This window comes from Pelodiscus sinensis, chromosome 1 (assembly GCF_052426305.1).
Source record: "Pelodiscus sinensis isolate ZL-2025 chromosome 1, ASM5242630v1, whole genome shotgun sequence".
Lineage (NCBI taxonomy): Eukaryota > Metazoa > Chordata > Testudines > Trionychidae > Pelodiscus > Pelodiscus sinensis.
Genome location: NC_143052.1, coordinates 113,196,365 through 113,221,609, shown reverse-complemented (window position 1 = coordinate 113,221,609; position 25,245 = coordinate 113,196,365). Strand labels below are relative to the sequence as shown.

The 25,245-nt window shown below is 42.5% G+C and overlaps 1 protein-coding gene across 8 annotated transcripts in view; it reads right to left on the bottom strand.

Moving 5' to 3' along the window:
• Positions 1–25,245, bottom strand: part of CALD1 (caldesmon 1) — a 246,686-nt gene that overhangs the window by 47,898 nt on the left and 173,543 nt on the right. Inside the window, exon 1 of one of the 8 annotated variants that reach the window (XM_025190912.3) lies at positions 15,859–16,160. The exons of the other annotated variants lie outside the window; for them this stretch is intronic. Within the exon in view, the coding sequence (XP_025046697.3) occupies positions 15,859–15,905 (47 nt within the window). The 5' untranslated portion in view covers positions 15,906–16,160. Of the gene's footprint in view, positions 1–15,858; positions 16,161–25,245 lie in introns of those variants that run through there. 8 annotated transcript variants of the gene reach the window in all.

Below are 25,245 nucleotides of genomic sequence, written 5' to 3'. Positions count from 1 at the left end.
CTGCAGCAGAAAGCAAAACAGGACCTTTTACTAGGAAACTGAGCTCACATCCACAAAAATACTTAACACCCAAACCCCAGACATAGGAGGCTAAGTCTGGGTTTCAGATACATAGAACCCAGTTTTGGCTCCACTGTGATCAACAAAACTCCCACCGAATGCTGTTGTCAACTAAACTCACTCAGTGCCTACATTTTCAGGATAAAAGTTCCCTCTGTGCCTAAGTTTATGCTTTAGGAATGTGCATTGGTACCTCCCTCTAAGCATGTGGATATCTAAGTCCAGAGCAATAAGCCATAAGAAGCTTGGTGTTCAGCTGCCCAACTCATGTTCAGGGCCCAATCCAGGAAGCATGTTCAAAAGCCACCTAGCTGGATGTACCCAATTCAGAATCTGTCAGGAGGTGGAGTGGCTCTCACACTATAACTGTAGTCCAGCCGTTAGAAAACTCAGTTGATTTGGAGAGACCCAGGTTTAATTCTTCCCTCTGCCTGGAGGTGGGTGGGGAGAAAGGTCTTTCACTGCTCAGCACTAACTAGTGAACTAAAATTAATAGTTGGGCACCACCAGTTGCTCCTGCCATTTTTTGTGGCGTGAAGCAAGTACCTGACTCATTGCCACAAATAATACCTTAGGTGCCTAAACTGCCTGACTCCAGGTGACGGGTTCTCTCTCTCCAGGTGACTTAAGTACCTATCTCCCTGAGAAGGGCAGGACTTAGCGTATACCCCTCTTGTTAGCATTGCCCCTTAGCTAGCTTAAGTGGCTCCCCACCTAGAGTACTGGCTTTTGTGACTCAAATTCTAAAGCATCCCTCCCCTTTTTTTGTATAAGGGACTAGGCACCCAACTCAGGCTTAGTGGATCACCGTGTGTTCCTCTAATTGTCTAGGAGCCTAAAAGTTGGGCACCATGAAGCGCAGAGATGCAACACCTCAGTCCCTTTGTGGATCGAGCTCCTACTGAAACACAGGGTCTGAAATCATTGCAGAGGGGATCGGTTATCATTACAGATTAGCTGAACTGACTTCTACACAAACATTCTATTTGAATCCAGTCTTTCCTGATATCCCTCTCTTATATTTAAAGAGAGAAGAAGATTTTCATTCAAATTAGCCATCCCATTTGCAGTCTAGACACATTAAGCTGTGACTCTACATCAGAGCTCACATACTAAGCAGGACTGGGGACTGATTCAGAATTGTATTTGGGTAAAAAAAAAATCTCTGAAGAATACTTAAGGAGCTAAGTGTAGCGCAGAAAGCTTTGCTGGTAATTCAGTGGATGGTGTTGGTGTCCTATAACTCACTCACTGCTACATGGTAAGAGCTAGGACTACCGAATTCAGCATACAGTATACAGCCTAACTTCTCATAACTTAAAGACAGGTAAGGGTTTGGTTGGGCCAGGAATAGGATTGCTGCTCAGAAAACCAAACTGAAGAAGAATCACCAGGCAGGTGAAAGGGGCTGACTGGGGGCATGTCCCCCTTCTCATCCAGGATTGCACTAGCCTCTCCCCCTCCCTCCCCCCCGGCACCTCTTAGGGAGGAGGTGCTTCCCCCCAGTTTGTACAGGGAATATTGCTGGCTGTTCCCCTTTGTCAGGGAGAAAGGGGAAAGTGCACTATTACTACATTCTGCACTCTGGCTGGGGAGCACAAGGGGCAGACAAATCCGGTCCTGCCCAAGGTGGGGGACATGCACCTCTCTCCAGCTGTGCCTGTAGGAGTTTCAGTGGCCATGGAGAGGTGCTTCTCACCTGGCCCCAAGCTACAGTGGTGAGAGAGAACTGGGGTAGTCCCCTCTCCCTGGGGCAGCTTGCCTACTGAACCCCTCATCCTCAGTGCCACTCCCGCCCCAGTGCATGTACATTTTTCATTTCATTTTCCAAAAGCCAAAACTTATTTGAGGTAAGGACCCAAGCAATGCCAGGTAAATCATCTAGTATAAGATATAAACAGCGTCTATCCTACTACAATTGTACCTTAGACTTTCTTATACATAGTAGTAGGATATAGGGATGTAAAATCCCATTTAATTTGTTTTAACAGGTTCATTATGGATAACAGATTAAAAGGAGGACAGCTGGCGAAAGTGGGGCGGTTAACCATTCTCATGACTAGTGGGATGTAAACAGGCCTGAAGGGGTGTCTTTACTAGGCTTTTTACAAAACAACCATGTAATTTTAGCTACCTGCAGCTCAACTCTGCTGTCAGTAGCAAGAGAAGCACATGTAGTGCAAATAGGGCTCCAGGTGACCCTTTTAAGCACCAAATCCTATGACTCTGCTCAGAGCAGCAGCAGCAGGAGGCATGGTGCTCAAAGCACAACTCTCCTCCAGCACATATGGGAGCAACCTTGGTGGCAGCAGCAATGAGAAATTTAAGCAAAGCTTCAGCTATGTAGGCCATGCCTTGGTGGTTGCATGGAGTGCAGCAAGAGTGAGCTGAAACCACTTTCTGCTTCACACCTGGATTTGGCCCAGTCACAGGTGTAATTTTTTTACAGATGTCATCTAAATATATGGTCATTTATAGTGTTAATAATAACAATAACAACAACAACAAAATAGGATGCATCCACCCAAATTAGCACACAGGAAAGAAGGTAGGATCCTGGAAATGCAAAAGCTGAGTGCTTATGAATTTAAAAGTCTCTCTCTGACCTGAAAACCCAGTCCTGGCCTCCCAACTTATCTGTTCCTCCACTTTTCACCCTGTTTTCCTATTTTGAAGGCTTTTCTGTGAATTTGTGTTTACCACCCACACCTCATAACACCCAAATACCTTTATAGACGCCTTAGCAGCACAACAAACTTACAACCTATTGCCATCCACAATGCACGCAGGCAGCCAGGGTGGATATAATATTTCAGCCAACCATCACCTTAAAAAGCTTTGAGTTTGCAAAAGTTCTGCATTTTAATTTAAAAAAAATCTCCGTTTTTGATCAACTCTGAGCACCTAACACTTTATGTAAAGCATACTACCAGAACGAATTAAAAAGCAAAGGAATTGTGTAGAACGTATGTACGCAGACTTCATTCTGTTCAGGATAGCAGGGCTCTCTCCCCTATTCTTACCTAATGTGCCACTAACTATAACTATGACTATAAGTGATGGGGGCCTATTTTTAGTGTAATCTCAAATAGGATTTCCAGATGGTTTCAACAAAAATGCCGGACACACTTGACATTACATTACAATCTACATTACATTTTATTTAGAAAATACCAGACATTTATATTTTCTCACTTATATTTTCTCAGTTTGTTTCCCGAACAGAAAGCTCAAATACTACACTGTCCAGTTTAAAACCAGACCCCTGGCAACCCTAATCTCAAAAAGGGGAGTTAACGCTATTCTGGGACCCATGAGTAGAAGGGCCTATGGTTCTCAATGTTCCCCCAGAGAATATAGGGGTAATACTGTCTCCTGAAGTAATTTATTTTTGTTTGGTGCCAGAAGTGTCTCTGAAGACACCCAACAGTTTCCAGAAATACCAGAAAGTCTGTGCTGCATGAACAAAGTATTCCCTTGGGAAAGGGATAGTTGTTTGTTGTTGTTGGGATTTTTAAATTTGTTTGGGGCTTTTGTTAAAAAAAAATAAAATAAAATAAAAAAAAGAGTCTGACATCAGTTCACCATCCAGGATATCAAATGAAAATAATCTCTTTTAAAAAGTCACAGAAAGGTGACAACCCCTCTCATATTGCAGTAGACTAAATACTGAAATAAAAGCTGTAGACAAAGGAAAAGCAACCGCTCTAAGAAAACGACACGCACCGCTAGACAGCGGACTACGAAGTCTTATGTTAATTAAAATAAGCTACATTAGGGAAAAATGGTATTACAAATATGTTCAGAGCTACAACATGTGGTGTGTGGAAAAGAACTAACAAGAATCAGATGAAACAGAGTTTTGCCTAAGCTGATTCTCTGTACAAACACTACTAGATGGATACTGTGCGTGGAGAATTTAAGTGAAACTTATGTCTGTTTTTAAAAAGGACTTCAAAAACAAGCCTCTAACTCTCTTTCATGTACTTAAGAAACTAGTTGGCAACAGTGCAAGGTGATTAGGAGACAGTTTCAGTGAGACAGTACAGGAATTATGAGCACTGATCCTGCTGTTTGCTAACAGGATTATAGATGGATACATTCCATGCATGGCTCTGAAAGTTAATCTTGCTACGTCTTCCACCTTCATGAAAGGTAAAAAATCCTTCCCACAAATGAAGTGCCCCAAAAAGATATGCAAGATCACGTAAAGCTTTTATTACAACACATTATTGTTACTATGATTTATGGGGTTTCTGCAACAATTTACAGCAAGAGCCATTTAAAAAGCTGAAAACTTGCAATGCAATGATTTATAACTAGAGTTGGACAAACAGTGCAAAACATACTTTGCAAATATTCACGTGAATTTTTAAACACATCTGCTTCGAGTTTGTTTGTGTCCCTTCATTGGTTACTTTCCATTAATATTCTAGCAAATTAGGTTAGTGGTAGGAAAGTTTGCCAAAACAGTGTGTTTTAAGGGAACACTGTAAAATATTTATGGAAAGTGAATTTGGAATTCACAGTAAGTGAATATTCATATTGAATACCTGAAGCTAAGAGTTACTATTATCCAGTCAGCATGCCACAAAACTTCAATATCCATCCACTCAAGATACTCCAGTTTTCATTATCTGCTACCAAATTACCTCAGAACCAGGAATTATTCACAGAAAATATCCAAACATTAATTCTGAAAAACTAATAAATCAGAGGAAATGACAATCTGCTTGCAAGAAGAAATGGATGCATTTTTAACAATGCCTGTGTGACTGAGAACCCTATTCCATTGTCTTTCAATGAGGTGTAGTTTCCTAAAGGTTTATCTATCTAGAAAAACTGACCAGTGTGGACCCTTCACTCTCCAAAAATTAATGCATTTTTAAAGGAGAGTAATTATCCTGGAACAAAATCACTTTTATTCTGGAATAGTGTCCACATGGCGAGTTATTCTGCAATAGCTATTGCAGAATAGTTTATTCTATAGTAGCTATTCTGGTCAATTTTGCCACGTAGATAAGCCCTGAATCACTTAACCACTTTTGGAAAATATACTCTGAGCAGAAAAGGATGTGATATTCAGTGGCTACAAGCTTGCTAGAAATTATTCACCAGGCCTGTTCATAACTCAGCAGCATACTATTCTTTTCTCCATGCTCATTCAAGGTGTGCCTAGACTGCAGGATTTTTTTGGAAAAATGGCCGTTTTTCCGAAAAAAATCATTTACGTCCACACTGCTATTGTGTTCTTTTGAAAGAAAATCGAAAGAACGCAGGGGTTTTTCAGATATTGATAAACCTCATTCTACGAGGAAAAATGCCTTTTCCAAAAGAACTCTTTCGGAAAAAGGCGTGTGTGGACGCAGAAGAAGGAGTTTTCTCGAAAGAAGAGGCCTCCATTGTGCCCTGGTGGCCACTCCATCCATAGTAATCATAGCTTAAATGCGAGATAGCGTCCATTCAGTGTGGACGATATTTTTCGAAAAAGCAGACGCTTTTTTGTTGCACTTTGGCAGGGTGGACGCTCTCTTTTGGAAGAAATTTTTTTGGAAGATCTCTTCTGAAAAAGCTTTTTTCGAAAGAAGCCTGCAGTCTAGATATACCCTCAGCCTCTACAGCCATCGACTCACCTGACTGGCAGCTTGGAGCTGCTATGCTCAACCTGCTCCCAGATTTCTCTGGTGTTCCTGTCCTGAAACCTAACACTTACCTAGGACTTTTCTGGGTCCAGCCCAACAGACAGTCAAATTACCTAAAAACAGCTACTGCTTTCTTCATTCTTGCCACAGTTGGCAATCTCAGCAGAGAGAGACGAAGGACTGAATATGGCTGGAGAATGAGATACTCTCTAAGCCAGTGGTGGACACATGTGGCTCATTGGTGTTCTATGTGTGGCCCACAAGACATTTTGTTCGCCGCTGCTCATGCCAGATATTGCAAGTTTCCATCTGTACGGTTTTTTCCTACCCATATTACTAAAGTGACAGGCACATAAAGCAAGGGCACAGGAAGTGAGGTGCATGCGGATTACACACAACATTGACTATGAGAGCCGTGCACTCCCTCTGCATCATCCAATCAAAGTGCTGCAATAGTTCTATCAGCAAACCCCACAGATTCTAGGTACATCAGCACAGTTAACAAAACTACTCTTTCCCGGGACTCTGTCCTGATTATGACAATCTTGTGACCCACTGCGATAAAGGAGGGCCATTCCCATGGCCCACTTGCCAGCTTGCATTGCCCATCTCTGCTCTATACCCTACACATTCTCATTCCAGAATAATGAATGGAGTGCAGGAGCTGGTTGAGCTTGTGCAGCAGAAGCTGGCCATGCTGCAGGTACATAGCCCATAGAAAAACAGAAACACTGAGTTTCCATGCCTGCAACTTGATTTCACCCAAAATTAACTTTTTAAAGAAACAGTAACTGAAAATTCATTGTTAAGTACAAATATATATTGAAGTGCTAAGACTCCTGGTTTAATCCATTAAACTCCCAACTGCAACATTCAGCGTGCAGGGTTGCCAGGTGTCTGGTTTTGAACTGGACAGTCCAGTATTTGAGCTTTCTGTTCAGGAAACAAATTGAGAAAATATAAATGAGAAAATATAAATGTCCAGTATTTTCTAAATAAGATGGAATGTAGATTGTGATGTAATGTCAAGTATGTCCGGTATTTTTGTTGAAACCATCTGGCAACCCTATCAACATGATGTCTATTTCTTAATCATTACTAAATAAATATTTAGCACTTAGTTACTATGCTCCTTTCATGAAAGAATCTCAGCAATTCTGAAGTTGGATCATCAAACAGAAGGGGGTTAAGTGAGGGCTATCCAAGACATAGGGCCAACTCCTGCTCTCAGATATATCTGTATTCAGCTGAATTACACGGAATTGTACTGGAGAGAAAAAACTGGCCCTAAGAGATTATTTAGGTGAGAAACTGTCCCAATGAGCATCATGAAGATGGGGAACTGTCAGAGAGAGAGGGTATGTCTACACTACCACCCTAGTTCGAACTAGGGTGGTAATGTAGGCAACTGGAGTTGCAAACGAAGCCCGGGATTTCAATTTCATTTGCATAAAGCCGGGCGCCGCCGTTTTTAAATGTCCGCTACAGTGGACTCCGTGCCGCGCGGCTACACGTGGCACGGACTAGGTAGTTCGGACTAGGCTTCCTAGTCTGAACTACCGTTACTCCTCATTTCGCGAGGAGTAACGGTAGTTCGGACTAGGAAGCCTAGTCCGAACTACCTAGTCTGTGCCGCGTGTAGCCACGCGGCACGGAGTCCACACTAGCAGACATTTAAAAACGGCGGCACCCGGCTTTATGCAAATGAAGCCCAGGAAATTGAAATCCCGGGCTTCGTTTGCAACTCCGGTTGCCTACATTACCACCCTAGTTCGAACTAGGGTGGTAGTGTAGACATACCCAGAGAGAGAGAGAGAGAGAGAGAGAGAGATGACAGCAGTCAAGAGACAAAACTGTTATACAAATATCACAGGGGTAGCCATGTTAGTCTGTATCCACAAAAACAATGAGGAGTCCTGTGGTACCTTGAAGAGTAACAAATGATTTATTTGGGCATCTGCTTTCATGGGCAAAAACCCACTTCAGCTGATCCTTGGAGTAGAAATTTCAGAGGCAGGCATAATATACTACCACATGAAAAGAAGGGAATTAACTTATCAAATGGAGAATCAATGCTAACAAATCAATTCAGTCAGGGTGGATGTGGCCACCTCCCAACAGTTGATGAGGTGGTGTGATTACCAGTAGAGGGAAAATTGCTTTTGTAGTATGCCAGCCATCCCCAGTCCCTGTTCAAATCTAAATTAATAGTGTCAAGCCTGCAAATGAATCACAGCTCTGCAGTTTCTCTTTAAAGTCTAAGTTTTTTTTATTTTTGTTGTTGTTGTTGTCGAAGGATGACCACTTTTAAATACGTTACTGAGTGTCCAGTCCAGGGAGAGCAAACAGTTCGCCTACTGATTTTCATATGCTTCAGAGGGGTAGCAGAGTTAGTCTGTAACTGGAAAAACTTAAAACAACAACAAATAGTCTTGCAGCACCTTGGAGACTAACAAAACATGTAGACGGTGGTATAAGCTTTTGTGGGCACAACCCACCTCTTCAGATGAACGGAGTTATTAAAGATCCAGTTTCTAAATAAATAGAGAATGGGGAGAGAGAAGGAAAAAGAAAGGGAAAAAAGGGGGGAAAGAAATAGTCAGTGTGTCCATGCTACATGAAGCTGATACTAATTGTTTCTGTACGTTACCATTCTGGATGTCTGATTTGTATCCATTTATTCTTTGGTATAGATACTGTCTAGTTCTGTCAATGTACATGGCAGGGGTACTGCTGGCACTTAATGGTATCACATTAGTTGATGTGCAGGTGAAGAAGCTCTTGATAGTTAGGCTGATACAGTTAAGTCCTATGATGGTGTTGCTTGAGTAGATATGTGAGCAGAGTTGGCAACGAGGTTTGTTGCAGAAATTGGTTTCTGAATTAACGTTTCTGTGTTGTGGTTGTAGTTGCTGGTGAGTATTTGCTTCATGTTGGGAGGTGAGGCAGTCTGTAAGCCAGGACAGGCTGGTCTCCCAAGGTCAGAGTGAGAGATCATTTTCTAAGACAGGCTGTAGTTTGTGCTGGAGAGGTATTAGTTGGGGGCTGTAGGTGATGGCCCGTGGTATTCTCTTGAGCATCAATGGGTATGTCTACACTACCCCGCTAGTTCGAACTAGCGGGGTAATGTAGGCATACCGCAATTGCAAATGAAGCCCGGGATTTGAATTTCCCGGGCTTCATTTGCACAAGCGAGGCGCCGCCATTTTTAAATCCCTGCTCGTTCGAACCCCGTGCCGCGTGGCTACACGCGGCACGAACTAGGTAGTTCGAACTAGGCTTCCTAGTTCGAACTACCGTTACTCCTCGTGGAATGGCGGCGCCCCGCTTATGCAAATGAAGCCTGGGAAATTCAAATCCTGGGCTTCATTTGCAATGTGGTATGCCTACATTACCCCACTAGTTCGAACTAGCGGGGTAGTGTAGACATACCCATAAAGATTTATTTAGACTGTAAACCAGTGGTCCCCAACGCGGTGCCCGTGGGCACCATGGCGCCCGCCGGGGCATTTGTGTGCACCCGCCGACAACCTGGGCCGCCCCCGCCCCCAGCGCACGGCACACTGGAGGCGCCTAGTGCGCGGGCGGCCCCAGCCCTGGGACACATGCAGGCGCTCGGGCGCTTGGCGCTCGAGCAGCGCCGATGCCGGCCCCAGGCGTGCGGCTCAGGCGGCAGCGCCGGCCCCAGGCCCACGGCACAAGGCGCTCGGGCGGCCGCAGCCCCGGCTCTGGGGCACATGCCGGCGCCGGGTGCAATGGCATCCCCGCCCCTGGCGTGCCCCAGGATGCGCAGCCCCGCCCCCAGGCGCCCGGTGCATGAGTGGCCCCGCCCCCGGGGGCCCGGGAGCCTCTAAAGGTTGGGGACCACTGCTGTAAACTATTTGTGGATGGAACTGGGGTTTTTTGTTCCTTCTTTGTACAACTTGTAGCACAATGGGATTTTGGTTCTCAAGTAGGGGCTTTCAAAGTGGTATCAAAATACAAATAAATATTAATTATCTTCAAAATGATTCACAGTTCAGGGTCAAAGTTTATCTGTACCAACTGGTACTCCAAATTCCGTGGGATTTGGCTTTCTCAGGAGAGCTCAAATATGTCTTGTTTTGGTTACGTCAGAAATATGAAAAAAGGAGGTAGACCTAAATCAAAAAACTAAGAGAAGACAGATGATAGCCAAACTCTTGAACTCAAGAAAGTTTTGGGTTTTCATAAAGACATGCTGCTTTTGTCAGACTGTAAAGGCAAAGAAAGTCAAGAAAAGCTGCTCAAGTGAACCCTAACAAAATAGTTAATGATGATACTTCATTCATTAAGCTGTAGAATAAATACTGAGAGCTCTCAAAGCTCTTGTTTCAATCTCTCTGCATACTCAGAATGACAACAGTGCTTCAGTTCACATTCAAAAGGTCTGTTTTGCAACTGTGGGGGACTACAATTCAATGTTAAATTCTTTTAGGAATTAATAGAGCTCCCAACCAAGTTAGGAGAGTAACTCGGTTCTAACTCTGCATGTGCAGGTGTGTTTTGTTTTATCTGAATTGGTTCACAGCTCCCTAGTAGAGCTCCTGTGTATTTTTCCCTTTCTGCCCTTTTATCATCCCAGTTTATCTTTCACATCGCATGCCTCTAATAAACTAATCTCACCATAACAGTATATGTCCTGTAGATTTATTACATCAAAAAGGAAAACCACATTGTGAGGGATTGAAAGACTTTTTCTCAAAATGAAAAAAAAAACAGTTAAATGCTAGTAAAAGCTAAACATTCACTACTTTAATCATTATTCTTTCTAAATACAAAAGGCTAGATCTTTAAGTGTGCCAGAACTAGCTTGGTGTACTAAAGGAGGAAGGAGCAAATAGGTAGTGTCACGCCATTTCTATGCCCCATCCCGTATCCAGCAGACAAACAGGTCCCTTCCACAAGCAGGAGTTGTGCTAATTTGACAAAATAAGAGTTGAATCAGGGAGGGGACTACATTGGTAAGGATTGCCCAACTATATCACACCTGCACTATCATAACCCTTCCTCACTCTCAGTCCACCTCAGAATGACCTCTCTGCCACTAGGTCAAATCAGAATTTCCTTCACATTTTCCACAGCGGCCTTAAAACAGCTTTAAGTCCCCTTTGTGCGTCTGAAGCAACACAAAATAGAATTAAAGCGAGCCAAACAATTGGCTCACTATTTCAGCCAGCAAGCAACAGATGCAGCTAGAAAAAGAAAAGACAGTAGATACCAGATTCTGCCTTCAGTTTTGGTTTAAATAAGAGTAACTCCACTTACTTCATATTTATACTGGAGGAAATACAGATTCTGGATCAAGACATGTAACTTGTTATTTAAAATGCAGAACTTAATTCATGTGAAATTTCAAAGCTTTAGGGAAAAATTCCAAAATCAACAGCTGAAGAATCTGGAGGACTGACTAGAGCAACTGCAGTCTGAAGACAGAATTGTTGGGTTCCTGGGCAAGATGGGGTTGAGGGGGCCGCTCCAAGCTCCCTCTTTGGCCTCAGGCAGAAGAGGCAGGGCTGGGGGCAGCCAGCCTTCAGCGCTGCCCGGATCATTCCATGCCTCCCCTCACCAGCCCTTCAGCACTGTCTGAAGCACACCACCCAAGGCTTCAGTGGCAATTTAAAGGACCCAGGGCTCTACCAGCTGCCCTTGCTGCAGTAGTAACAGTGGCAGTCAGGAGCCTGGGTCCCTAATGAATCACCAGGCCCCAAGGCAGTGGCCCTTGGCAGCAGGCCTGGATAAGAGAGATTTGGGAATGGAGAAAATTGGACTCTAATTTTTCTGACTACTACAACATGAATATTCTGATTTTTGACAGACTGGAAAATTAATTTAAATCATTAGATATATAATGAGACACATGGAAAATTGTGCTTAAACATCCCCATTGAGCAAGACCCAGATTTTCTTCAAAAGCACCTACAATACACCACTGTTAGATTTGTGCAAAACTTTCCTTACCACATCCAGGATGTGTTACAGTAAGATTTTATGGCAGTGCTAAGGGTTTGTAAGGAGAAGAAGAAGAAAACATATATATCTTCCTGACTGTCTGCTTTGCAAGGGATTTCAACTGTAAAAGAGACAAACTGTGTCAGCAACTAGCCAAACCAACGTAATACCTGCCAAACCACACCTTATCCTTCTCAATCAGCAAAAAAATTATCCACTGCCTGATTTCTCTTACCTCACCAATAAGGGCTGTTTTTCTTCCCTTATTAGGACAATCTCAATGCAGTAAAGTTTGGCCCTAACAGTTGCTTTAACAATATGTACTGCACATCAGCACAAAATGAAAGCAAGTAAAAATATAAAGAGAGAGGAGGGGAAAAGGCCAAGTCTTAAATTAAAGGGACAGCATCAACTTAGTTTGGGCTTCACATTTTATCATAGATTTTTTAAAATAAAAAAAATGGGTTGGGTGAATAAATGATTTATTAAATCATAATAATAATTATAATGATGATAATAATAACAATTCTACTAGTAGTAATAAATTTATAATTATTATGGTTCTGATCTTATAAACACTTATAACCACAAGTAACCTTACTGAAGTCAATGGGATTACTGATGAGCATTAGAGACAGCACAGTCAGAGGGCATTAAAAATACAATCATATCAATAAAACAGAAATATCTGTGTTCTCTTTCTTTCAAGAGTCTCCCGTATTAGAATCCCAGAGAAGGACAAGCAGAGAGTAAAACAAAGCAGAAATGCAAAGGAAACAAATTCATGGTGCAAAGGAAATTAAAATGCAAAAAAGAATGAAAAGTAACAGGTATTTAAATTCAAGTTTTAATATTCAAAAGCTGTTGTTAGTTGCCCCTGGGAAAGGAAGGTTTGGATTCTCCAGTCCACTAAGTGCCATTTGAATAGAACAAAGGGAGGGGGAAACCGGGCTAGGAATGGTCATCAGAGGACTCTCTGAATAAGAGAGCTTCTACTGGTAGACCTAGCATAGTTGCCTCTTGTGCATTGTGGGAGGGGGTGTTGCAAGCTTGTCAGGGTAGGCAGGGGTAAGCAAGCAATGGGGAGGGTCATGTCAAAACAGAGCTCTGCTATGCCCAATCCTCCACTTCTACAATATTAAGTACAGGACCTTGTGCCTCCAGTATAAACCAGAGGGGCTGCTTGACAATTCTGACACATTCTGTATCTGGCCAGGATTATGGAGCCTCAGCTAGCTCTTCGTAACCCCTCTCCTCACTGCAGGGTGAAGAATGAAGCCCATGGAGTAAAGCCAAACAATTTTTGCATGTTTGTGGGGAAAGAAAACTGCCCCTTTCATCTCCGTGGGGTCTGAATTCTGAATCCCACTGAACTCTGTTGATCATTTTAGTTGAAACGTCTTGCTACTCTAGGGGCACCCCGAAGCACAACGCCACTGCTAGTAAAGAGAGGGAGCATAAAAAAAGGGGAGATGCTCATTTACTAACACAGCAATGTTTGGCCTTCTTCCTGATTGCATTCCTATGGTCATTTGTATTTGCAAACATTCATATAGACACAGGTATCTAAAGGGGTGTCACAAGGAGGAGGGAGAAAAATTGTTCTCCTTAGCCGCTGAGGATAGGACAAGAAGCAACGGGCTTAAACTGCAGCAAGGGCGGTTTAGGTTGGACATTAGGAAAAGCTTCCTAACTGTCAGGGTGGTTAAACACTGGAATAAATTGCCTAGGGAGGTTGTGGACTCTCCATCTCTGGAGATATTTAAGAGCAGGTTAGATAAACATCTATCAGGGATGGTCTAGATGGTACTGGGTCTTGCCGTGAGGACAGGGGATTGGACTTGATGACCTCTCAAGGTCCCTTCCAGTTCTAATGTTCTATGATATAAAGATTATTAATGATACCAGAAGTGAAGTCAGCACTATAGGCTGCTTCAGGACAATACAGAAATGAGGGAACATAAATCCTCACTGCAGCAAGGCCCCACCATCCTACACAGGAACCAAACCTTGATCTCTTCCTGTCCATATGGAAGAAAAAGGAAAAAGGTGGCTCAGCTGATGCTATCATCTACATGGCCACAAGCCCAATCCATTGGATCAGTGTAGGGCTGGTTGTAAGGTGTCCACTGAATATTTTGAGACTGGCAAAAAGTTGAAAGCTGGACATTTTCAGATACAAAACCTACAAATTTTGATTGAAACTTTTAAACTGATATGATGTCAATAACACACTAAAAATATGTCTGTTTTTCTGCATATTACAGGTATGCTGTGTAGGTAGTGAAACCAACATGTAAAGGCACCATCTCAGTGAATGTGCAAGCAAAAGATCATATTGTATCGGATTCAAAATAGAGAAGACAAAGCTTCCCTTGCCTCCCCTACTTGGCTTCCACTGGTCAAAGTTATACATTTTTTCATATTCCTTTTATTCCCCAGCATACTGCGATGTATTGGCAAAGTATGAGGACCTGGAGGGAGCTCAGTGAGTCTCAGTCTTTGAAAGGGCGGTATTTTAGCCTGAGGACACAAAAGAGTGCTTTGGAATAGACTTGGTATTTTGTGGCTAAGGATAACTGTTCCTCACTGTGAACTTGAGGTCATGACGATGTTTTGTGGACAGAACAAATCACCTTAACATGGTGGCCATCGGCCACGTTTAGTTCATAAAAAACTCATGAAAATCAAAATGCTGCTGCTTGTCAGGAAAACTGCTTCTGGTTGTCAGTCTGTATCTGTACCAAGAAACTTGGAAAAGAATTCTGAAATCTCAAAACACAATAGCCTACCAAACACTGTTTAAGGAACTCTGCTGTGGAAAGAACCAGGTCCTATCCTTATACAATGGTCATCAACAACAAAAAAGAAATTAAAACCAAAGGGGCCAGTATTAAGGTTTCAGGGATGCATAAGGGCATAAAGCTGCTGATTTTTTCTCCAAGGGGCAGGAAAAACTCATCTCTCAGGCAGTTTCTCTGGTTTTCAGACAGTGTGGGCTATATCTCAATGTCCAGCTGAACTGCACACTGCAGGTCAGGAAAATGCTGCAAAGCTTATCTCTGCATTTTCCAGTGCAGGGTCCCTGTATGCAGGGACAATTAATTTCCCACAGTACGAAACAAGACCTGGGGTTTTCTCATATTTACACAGGCTCCTAAGGATGCAAAAAAATGCAGCATAGGCGCAGTCTACCCACTTCCCTTACCTGATCAAGGGGAAGGCTCGTATACTGGCTCTGTGCCATCGATGGGGGTGGGGAGGCAAATCCTCACAAGGCTGGCTAGTTTGGTTCCATGGCTAGATTATATCAAGGAGGCAGCACAAAGTGGCCACCTTCAACCCACAAGATCAGGCTTATAATTAGGTTTGACCAAGAGTTTCAAAAATGACTAGGGATTTTGCATGCCTGACTTGATACAGCTAAAAGGGCTTGGTTTCCAAAATGAACCAAGCACCTAACCCTCTGAAAATTATGCAGTTGGGCACTTCAAAAAATGAGGCACCCAAAGCCACTGTTCACTTTTGAAAACCTTAGTCTCATATTGTGACAGACAAAACATTTACAGAGCACTAATTCACAGGACTTTCCAGACATCAGTAGAGACACATTTCTGGCCCCTTACAATTCAGCTAAGACAAGACAAAATACAGGACAAACAAAATTCTGGGAAATGTTATTCGGAGAATTTCTTTGGCAATATCCTATCATCTAATTGATTTTCTTCACTCCCCTCCCCCTCCTTGGGACAGACTGTGCCACGAGGGCTCTGCTCTTTACTCAGAGGGTTAGGCAACGATCAGCTTTCACATAAAATGTGACTTCTGCAAACATCTCATTTGCCACAGAACTTTAATCAATAAACTGTCCAGAGAAATATTCTGCTGTATCCCACTGCCTCCAAGCAAAGTGATTTAAGCTCTACATATGAGATCAATGCTAGGTAGAGATGCAATTAACACGAGAAACAGGCCCAACAGGATATTTTTACAGCAAAGTGCTATCCAGTAAAAAGAACAAAAACTTTTTACACATCCAATATTTACTGTCATCTCAACCGACTCCGGATCATGCTACAACCTATTCTGTCTCTGGCTCTCCCTCCCACATTGCAATCCCACATTTCCTACATTAAACAGAGGCACTAAAAGTCATACAATTATCATAGTAAATTTGGGGACTCACTTGGAGAGACTTGACAAGTTCTGCCTGCAGTATGATCTGCTGATCATGTCTGTAATGGATGAGTCAGTGCAAGCAGCTGCCAGCTTCAGTGAGCAAATGGACGGATGATCAGGGCGTGGAATGAGATAGTAAAAAAGTCATTATCCCTTCAGGCACGTGAGGCTTGTTGGATGCTTTTTCCAGCCAACAGGCTAACCATTTGGTCAGCCCCTTTGCACTATGACAACTGCCTGAATTTGCCCATTACAAGCCTCATTATCTGTCCAGTATCCACCACCGTCTAGGTCCCTCTGCACTATGATCATATGATCTCAGATTTTTTTTTTACTGTATTCTCTCTAATAGAGTCCCTTTGTGATGCCTGGGGCTAATACATTCAGTAATAATTTCCTACAGGTTTCTCAGCTGCTGTAGAGTGAGTTAACTGGTACACAAATGCTAGCCTTCCCTAGGATTGTCACAAGGAGTGCTTGTGTTTTAGCAGCTTTGTCTGATAACTAAAGGTTTGCAATTAGATATATATTGCAAAGGTGTTTATGAACAAATCCGTGCTTCCAGCTTACCCAGCTTATGTATGGGAAGAATACATGTAACTGATTATGAAATGACACTCCATGTTAGTTAGCTTCCCTGGTGATCACAAATCACTGTACATAAGAGTTAGCACCTATATCCAGTCTAAATACTGAAGGATCATTGGGGATCAGATAGCTGAAGAGGCCAGAGGCTGGTTCCCAAGCAGTTCTGTATTATCTGGGACAAACCTGAGAAGTGTGGAGCAGCCACAGCTCCCCAGCTGAAGTCAAGATTTCATCACCACATTCTCAATTAGTGATGAGCAAAGTAAACATGGGACTGCATTGGGATCTAACCTACCAGACTCTACGCATCATCCTGGCCCTTTAACCAGTGAATGACTTGCAGAATATAAATGCAAATCAAGTCACATAAATGTAGATACCATCATTCAAAAAAGATATTTTGGCCTTGGAAAGGGTTCAGAAAAGGGCAACTAAAATGATTAGGGGTTTAGAATGGGTCCCATATGAGGAGAGGTTAAAACGACTGGGACTTTTCAGTTTAGAAAATAGGAGACTGAGGAGGGGTATGATAGAGGTCTATAAAATCATGAGTGGTGTGGAGAGGGCGGATAAAGAAAAATTATTTATTAGTTCCCATAATAGAAGAACTAGAGGACACCAAATGAAATTAATGGGTAGCAGGTTTAAAACTAATAAAAGAAAGTTCTTCTTCACACAGCGTGTAGTCAACCTGTGGAACTCCTTGCCAGAGGAGGCTGTGAAGGCTAGGACTATAACAGAGTTTAAAGAGAAGCTAGATAATTTCATGGAGGTTAGGTCCATAAAAGACTTTTAGCCAGGGGATAGAAATGGTGTCCCTGGCCTCTATTTGTCAGAGGCTGGAGAAGGATGGCAGGAGACAAATTGTTTGATCATTGTCTTCGATCCACCCTCTCTGGGGCACCTGGTGCTGGCCAGAGTCGGCAGACAGGCTACTGGGCTAGATGGACCTTTGGTCTGACCCAGCACAGCCGTTCTTATGTTCTTATGTTCATTTATTATAATTTCACATGCTTGCTTCTCATAACCCTGCAAGCTAGCACAGCACACAGTGTGTGAACACGTTGCAACAACTTACCGTGTGATCTTGCAGCTGTCCTACCCCAGGCTGTGAGCTTGTCAAATCTCATAAACGACAGAGCTGGGGTGGTTAATACTTGGATGGGTTGCCTCCAGGGAGAATTTATAGTGCTTCAAGAAGCAGTAAGGTTGATTCAGTAGGTGGCACTCTTACCTTTCAGTAAAGAACTGAACCAGTGCTTCCAGAATAATGCTAGTGTAGGTGCTGTCCTTCAAATGGGACAAAAGGTTGACATTTTAACTACCTGTATTTATTAAAATATACCCCAAATTTTTCACAAGGGTAGTGGTACTAATGGGCATGCTGATCAAATTTCAAATCAGGTAAGTATATTCTAGCTTCCCTAAGATTCCCTCTGCTGTTTTAAGCTTATGGTATTTTTAATGCAGAACAGCCATTGCATTCTGCTTGAAAGGTGGTCGGATGAGTTTTATAACAAACAGGTTCAATTTTTTTTGCAGACTGAGAGCCAGAGCCTCAGCTGGTCTAAATGGAGGAAGTTGATGTTTTCAATGGCACTACAGCGGTTTTCACAAGTGGAAGTTATGGCCCTCACTTCCCCACGAACACGTACAAGCCGAAGTCTACATGCACAAAACCTTGATTTATCCTTCCTCTGGGCATTGTAAGTGTGCAAAGTGTAGAGACGCGTTATATTTTGGGCCACCGTGCCCAATCCCTCAGAGTGTTAAGTTTTATATAACTTATTATTAGGGCTATTCAAAATGTTGAATTCCATTTTTACAGTGGGGAGGGAAGATAAAAGACAGGGCCTGGTACACTAACCACCCCCTTTCCTTTCACTGCCTCTAAGTAAGGACCCCAGGGAAGAACAAATGGTGGGCAGTGAGAGTGAATATGCAGAGACCATCTCAAAGAACTTGAGTTACAGATGAGTAGTCTTAATTTCAGCTTTGAGCAGTCTCCGTACGTTCCCTCTCTTGGGACTTTTGCCAGTAGCACTCCCTCCATCCGACTCTTCAATGAGGAACCCTACTTAAGCAGAGATGGTAATATAGTTATACCAAATTGTGCCTGTCATCAGATGCCAGACCTAAGAAATAATAATACTTTGTGAAAGTATGAATCAAGCTCCAAGTGACAGCTCTACAGACTATTAATATGGGAATATGTCTGAGACTGGCCATGGAAACAGTTTTCATTCTAGTTAAGAGACCTCTAAGCTCTTTTGAAAGAGGAACAGAAGAGATCAATAAAGAGCCTAATCTACAAAGAAAGGGATGTTACTTGCTAAATCCATTTCCTGTGAGGACACGGTGTGTGTTGACTCCAACATATGAGAGAGAGGAACACAACCCTAGGGTACAGTCAGTTTGATAAACATGCAGTCTATATATATATATATATATAATGTTTGGTTTTATATATATATATAATGTTTGGCTGGCCAGAGTTACAGAGGCTTCATTTTTAGATAGGTGTGTGGAGTTATGTATATAACCAAAGTCAGAGGGGCCACTAGATTGAGAAATAATTATTATTGTCTGACAATTCTCTCATAGTGCCTCCTGCTGCTGTAAAACTTTTCAATGCCTTCTATCTGGAAAAAAGCCCTGTCTTTTTGTAAAAGATATAAAAGCACTGATGGATTGGGGAAGCGCATGTAAGACACCCACCCTCCGCCCCCAGAACATATTTCAACCTGTGGTGAGGGCCCCCCCCCCCCAAGGATTCACAAAGGAATGTTCGGTAGGATGCACTGTGTGCGGCTGGCCCGAGCCTCCTGGCATCATCACTTGCTCCCCTGAATGTTCCTCTGCATCCCTCAAGAGCCAGGCCCCATATCTGAAAACTTCTGGTATATTTTTGGAGGGTGGGGGAAGGGAGCAGTAATGCCAGGCATGGTGAGGGGGGATTTGGGCCACTCTGGTGCAGCAGGGGGGTGGCCTTGGGCTAGCCCATACAGTGGGGCTTAAAGAGAAAGCATCCCCATCTGCTGCCTAACATATCTGATCCAATGACCAGAACATTAAGATCCTTAGTCATGAAACAAGGAAAAGAAAAAGAACTAATTCAAACCTAACTAAACTAAGAAAGCTACAGCACTAGAAATGGTCCTGTTCCACATTAAATGACCCAGTGAGGAATGGTATTGTTCTACATTAAGGATATGTCTAGACTACATGGCTCCATCGATGGAGCCATATAGATGAGTTTACTAGACATAGAGAAATGAATAATTGCCACTTCATTTACATCAAAATGGCCACCGTGCTGATCAGCTGTTTCACAAGGCATACTGGAGCAGTCGACAAAGGCTTCCCTTGTCGACTGCGGCGCATCCAGACTACCGCGCTGTGCCGCTAAACAGCGCGGTAGTCTGGATGCGCCGCCGTCAACAAGGAAAGCCTTTGTCGACTGCCCCAGTATGCCTCGTGAAACATCTGATCAGCACAGCACAGTGGCCATTTTGATGTAAATGAAATGGCGGCTATTTAAATCGCCACTTCATTTCCCTATGTCTAGTAAACTCATCTACATGGCTCCATCAACGGAGCCATGTAGCCTAGACATACCCTAAATGACTCAGGGAGATTCCTGGCTAGTTGAAAGAAACTGAGAAACCATCCCTCCCTTACACAGTTTAGAACAATCCCTTGCTCCCTTGGAACATTTGAAGCTGTGAGGAGTGAGGTAGGAGGTGGCATGAGAGTGCTCCAAAAGACACGGGCAGGAAAAGGCTCTACCAGACTAAGCTGCACTGTTGGTTCTTCCCAAAAGTGGGAAAAGAGCATAGGCCACTTGAAGAACCACCTAACATTTTGGTGTGGTTGGTTTCTTATCTTTCCTGCATGGTAAGCGGAAGTTTACCATGAGGTGATCAGACTGTCACCCAGATCTTTTTTCCAGAGAGGTTACAGTTAATTCAGAACCCAAACAATGAGTATGAGAAGTTCAAATCAAACCTTTCAATGTGCATGACCTTGCATTCCTCCATACTGAATTTCATCAGCCATCTGCTCTGTTACTTGGACATCAGAAAGATGTGGAGAAATTGGAGAAGGTCCAGAGAAGAGCAACAATCATGACTAAAGGTCTAGAAAATACATCCTATTAGGGAAGATTGAAAGATCTGGGTTTATTTAGTTTAGAAAAGAGAAGACTGAGAGGGCACATGATAGAAGCTTTCAAGTACCTAAAAGAGTATTACAAGAAAAAGGAGAAAAAATATTCTCCTTAACCTCTGATGATAGGATAAGAAGCAATGGGTTTAAATTGCAGCAAGGAAGGTTTAGGCTGGACATTAGAAAAAACTTCCGTACTGTCAGGGTAGTTAAGCCCTGGAATAAATTGCCTAGGGAAGTTGTGGAATCTCTATCACTGGAGATATTTAAGAGCAGGTTAGATAAACATCTATCAAGGATTATCTAGATGGTGCTTGGTCCTGTCATAAGGACAGGGGACTGGACTTGATGACCTTCCTAGGTTTCTTCCAGTCCTCGTATTCTGATTCTATGATTTTAGATTTTTGTTTACTGTTTCAAGTAGCTTGATATTCCTTTTCCAGTATTAGGCAACTTTGAAAAGGGAATGGGAACAGCTTTTAGAAATGCAGCTGAAATGCTTCAGAGATGCTGAATACCTAATTACACCTTCTTCCTTCCTATGTGCCACTGCTCAGAAAAAAATTGCAAGTATTTGTAAAGCCCCTTTAAAAGCAAATGGCATTTTGTAAGAAAAAAAATGAGTTTGTTGTTAAAATCTATGGAAATGACATTAACAGCCACTTCTTATTTGAAGAATATTTTTAAACTGTTCATTCCCCAGAAAAAATGAAAGATGGCATAACATTTTTCATGAATTCACAGAACAGATAAGAGCTCAGTTTTAAAGGTCTCAGCTGAAAGACCCTAACATAATTAATTGCATAGAACTCAATTTATCCGCTTCAGAAGGAAAAAGGTCTCAGTCAACCCTCTTGTAAGATCCTATGGAGCCAGGCATGCCAGTGTTTCACAGGTGAGCGATTCTGGAAATATTGGGCCACCCCTGTTTGACCCATATGTAATGTATCAGTGTGCACAACTTCCTCAAGATAACTATTCTGCAGTCTAATAGAATTTAGTGATGGAAAATGACTCCAGGCAGCAAGACCATATGTTCTTTTTTTTACCATTGCTTCTAGCCTTATCTCCTTGGAGCACTGGAAACAGCATCAGTGTTCCACATATACATTCTTAATGTCTGCAGTGACACTGATCAATTTAAAAAAATAGCCTTTTATTGAATTCCATGGACTCTGGTCAAATATTAGACTATGGCTCAGTTTTGCAATTTTCATATGCAGACATTTATACATGCAAATAATAGAATCTGTGCAAGCAAACAGTATTTACATGCACACATTATGTAGCTAGATATTTAATTACTCAATGGACGAATGGAGCCAACTGCCCAAAGCCACACCTGAAAATTCAGAATCTAGGATGAACCTCTTAAAAATGGAGCTTCTTGGGATAAACTTCACTCAGGTGAAGAGGCTCCATATGAGGCCAATACATCATTTAAGATCTATTTTCAGGGCTCAAGTGGGACTGAAGTCATGCACAGGCTACAGACGGGTCTTCTGCACAAACATGAATTTCACCATGGCTGCGTCTAGATTGGCATGATTTTCCGGAAATGCTTTTAATGGAAAAGTTTTCCATTAAAAGCATTTTGGGAACAGAGCATCTAGATTGGCACAGACGCGCTTTTCCGCAAAAAAGCCCCGATTGCCATTTTTGCGATCAGGGCTTTTTTGCGGAAAACAAATCTGAGCTGTCTACACTGGCCCTTTTACGCAAAAGCTTTGCGCAAAAGGGACTTTTGCCTGAACGGGAGCAGAATAGTATTTCCACAAGAAGCACTGATTTCTGACAGTAGGAAGTCAGTGCTTTTGTGGAAATTCAAGCGGCCAGTGTAGACAGCTGGCAAGTTTTTCCAGAAAAGTGGCTGATTTTCCAGAAAAACTGGCCAGTCTAGACACAGCCCATAGGTATCTGTCCTCAGTTTCTGAGAAGTTAATGTTAGTCTGCCTCTTACATGGACAGGAAGTTCCACTGTACATCTAAGCTTGATTAGAAAAACATATTTATCAGTGTGTGAGTTCTCTAGACATTACTTATGAAGTAATGCAGAATCCAGAAATAAAAGAACATAGTACTTTGTAAGTGTGACAGCAATGAAGATTATTTCCACCTAAATCAGAGGTGGGGTTCCTAAGGCCCGGGATCCGGATGCAGAACCTGGGTTGCCTGGATCTGGCCCCCAAGGCTTATGGCCTTCCCAGGATTAGGAAGCCCACGCTGGCACTCCAGCCCCCCCTGCTGCTTCCCTGCAGTCCCCAGCCTCCAAATGATTTTTCTGTGGGTCAGAGGCCCCCAACTAAAAAACGGTTTCCCATTCCTGACAAATCTTTTTTTTTTTTTGTCTTTTTCTCTCACATTTTTATTGGTTAAAACAAAACAAACAAAAAACCTCACTAGCATTACAGCAATGCTGCTGCTATTTTCTGGTAATTTGAAATAGATAAAACAGTATGCTTCCCCCTCCCCCACCACCACTCCAGAGAAGTACCACTGTAGTTTAGTCAACTCTAAGAATGTGATTTCACACTAATAAAGTGACACTGTCAAAATAAATACCTGGAAGCCCGTCATCAGTTTTATACAGTGTTTTCAGGTAAAATCTTCATTGGAATCAGTGACCCAAATCCTAAAGTGCTTACAAAATTTGAACTCAGACAAAATTTACGAAGGCCAGATTGTTCCTACCCCAGGTACATGTGGATGAGGCTTACTGGGAAGGGGCAAATAATTATATGTAATCAGAAGGAAGACCAAGTATTATGCATTTCAAAGAGTTCAAAATTAACATTGGCATGAATATCCCAGGTGTTTTGACAGTGTGTGTTAGTAAGCATACAGCAAGTTGAATTTGTGAGTGGGTCCCTCCTTCCTTTCCTCCAACTGAAAGAATCTCCCTTCATCCCCCTTACAAAGAGCATGGAAGAAATTTTACAATAGACAAGAGAATATCTTGATATATACCCTTGGTATAAGATAGTGGGCATCAATAACTGGGGTGTTCATCATTGTTCCAGTCTAAGTACACATTAAACAGGCATATGGGGACAGCTCCAGAGCAAATAGAAGAGTTTGTTTTTATAGAAAACCTGTCTATTTTCCAGTGAAGTTCCCACAAAGCAAAATATATTAGTTTTGCACATATATCATGTAGGTGACAGTTTTCCTGGTTGCAGCAGCCAACTGAGTGTGTGAACTCTCAAGTGTTTTCTGTGCTGAGCAACTAGCTAAAATTAGAGAGGCTAAAAATGTTACTTATTTGCCATGAAAAATTTCCAAAGAAAAAAAAATCTTCATTTGAAATTTTTCATGGAATTTTCCATTTTCTTTTATTTTTTTTAATGTTATGAACCAAAAGGAAAAAAAAAAGTTTGATTGTTGTTTTTGGGAGGTGCTTTTCACCTCTTGATGTCCAAAGGAGATAAAAACTCCATTGGAAGGGGGCGGGGAAGAAATGCCATTGATAACATTATGTTTGAAGTTTTACTCTGAATGCTCGGTTTCCTTTTTGATTAAACAATGATTCACAGCTGGAATACCAGATTTACATAGTGACAGAGACAGAGAGAGAGACCTGCATTTGGAGTAAGCAGCACAATTTCTACTATGCTAAATTATGGAAATGATTTTGAACCAAAATCTCCAATCTTAATAAATATGAATTTTTGGGATGGATCAAATCTGAACCTAGACACAGATCCATATTTTGCAAAGAACCTGGGAACAGAACCTCAGGTGGCATAATCTATCATACGTCAGAAAAGGTCAATGGCTCCGATGAAATCAATGGAATTTCTGACAACTTAAATCATCTAAGGATTCCTCCCTCCTCCAATCTTTATAATGAATCACCTCCCCACCCCACCCCCCAAAAAAAGATCCAATCTGAACAACTCTAGGATACTCATAATCCTGATGCAGGGAAGACACACACAGCTGGAACTTTTATTTATACTACTCCTGGGCACTGCTCGGGTCCTTAACTCAATTCATTGTCAAGGGGTTTCTTGGAAAAGAAAATGAAAATGTGCACGCTTCATTAAAATCATTGCTGTGGGGTGGCACTGGAGATTAAGGTTCAGTATGCAGGCTATCCTAGGGATAGAGGACTATCCCCCACTCTCATCTCATCAGCTTGAGAAGCGCCTTTCAATGGGTGCTGCAGCTCCAGTGGGCACAGCTGGAGGAGGATTGCATGACCCGCTGGCTTGGGCAGCTTGATCTGTCCCCTGCACTCCCCAGCCAGAGTGAGAAATGCTGCAAACTGTGCATTTTCCCCTCACTTCCTGATAAAATGGGAACAACAAGCAATGTCCCCCATATGAACTGGGGGGGGGAGGGCACCAGTTCCCTCTCCATCCTCACCAAAGGGCATCTAGGGGGTGAGAGGCTCAGAGCTGGGGCAGTCCTGGATGGAATGGGGAACATGTCCACAGCCAGTTGCTTTCAGCTGCTTGGTGCTTCGGTCTCATTTCTGTATGGTTTTATGAGAAGCAATCCCATTCCAGGCACATCCCATTTTCCTGACATACCATATCTTGTAGCAAGGTAAGAGTTTGGTTAAGAGGAAGCTGTATACTAAATTAGATGTCCTAGCTTTTTCTGTTTAGGACAGGAGTAAGCAATAATTTTTAAT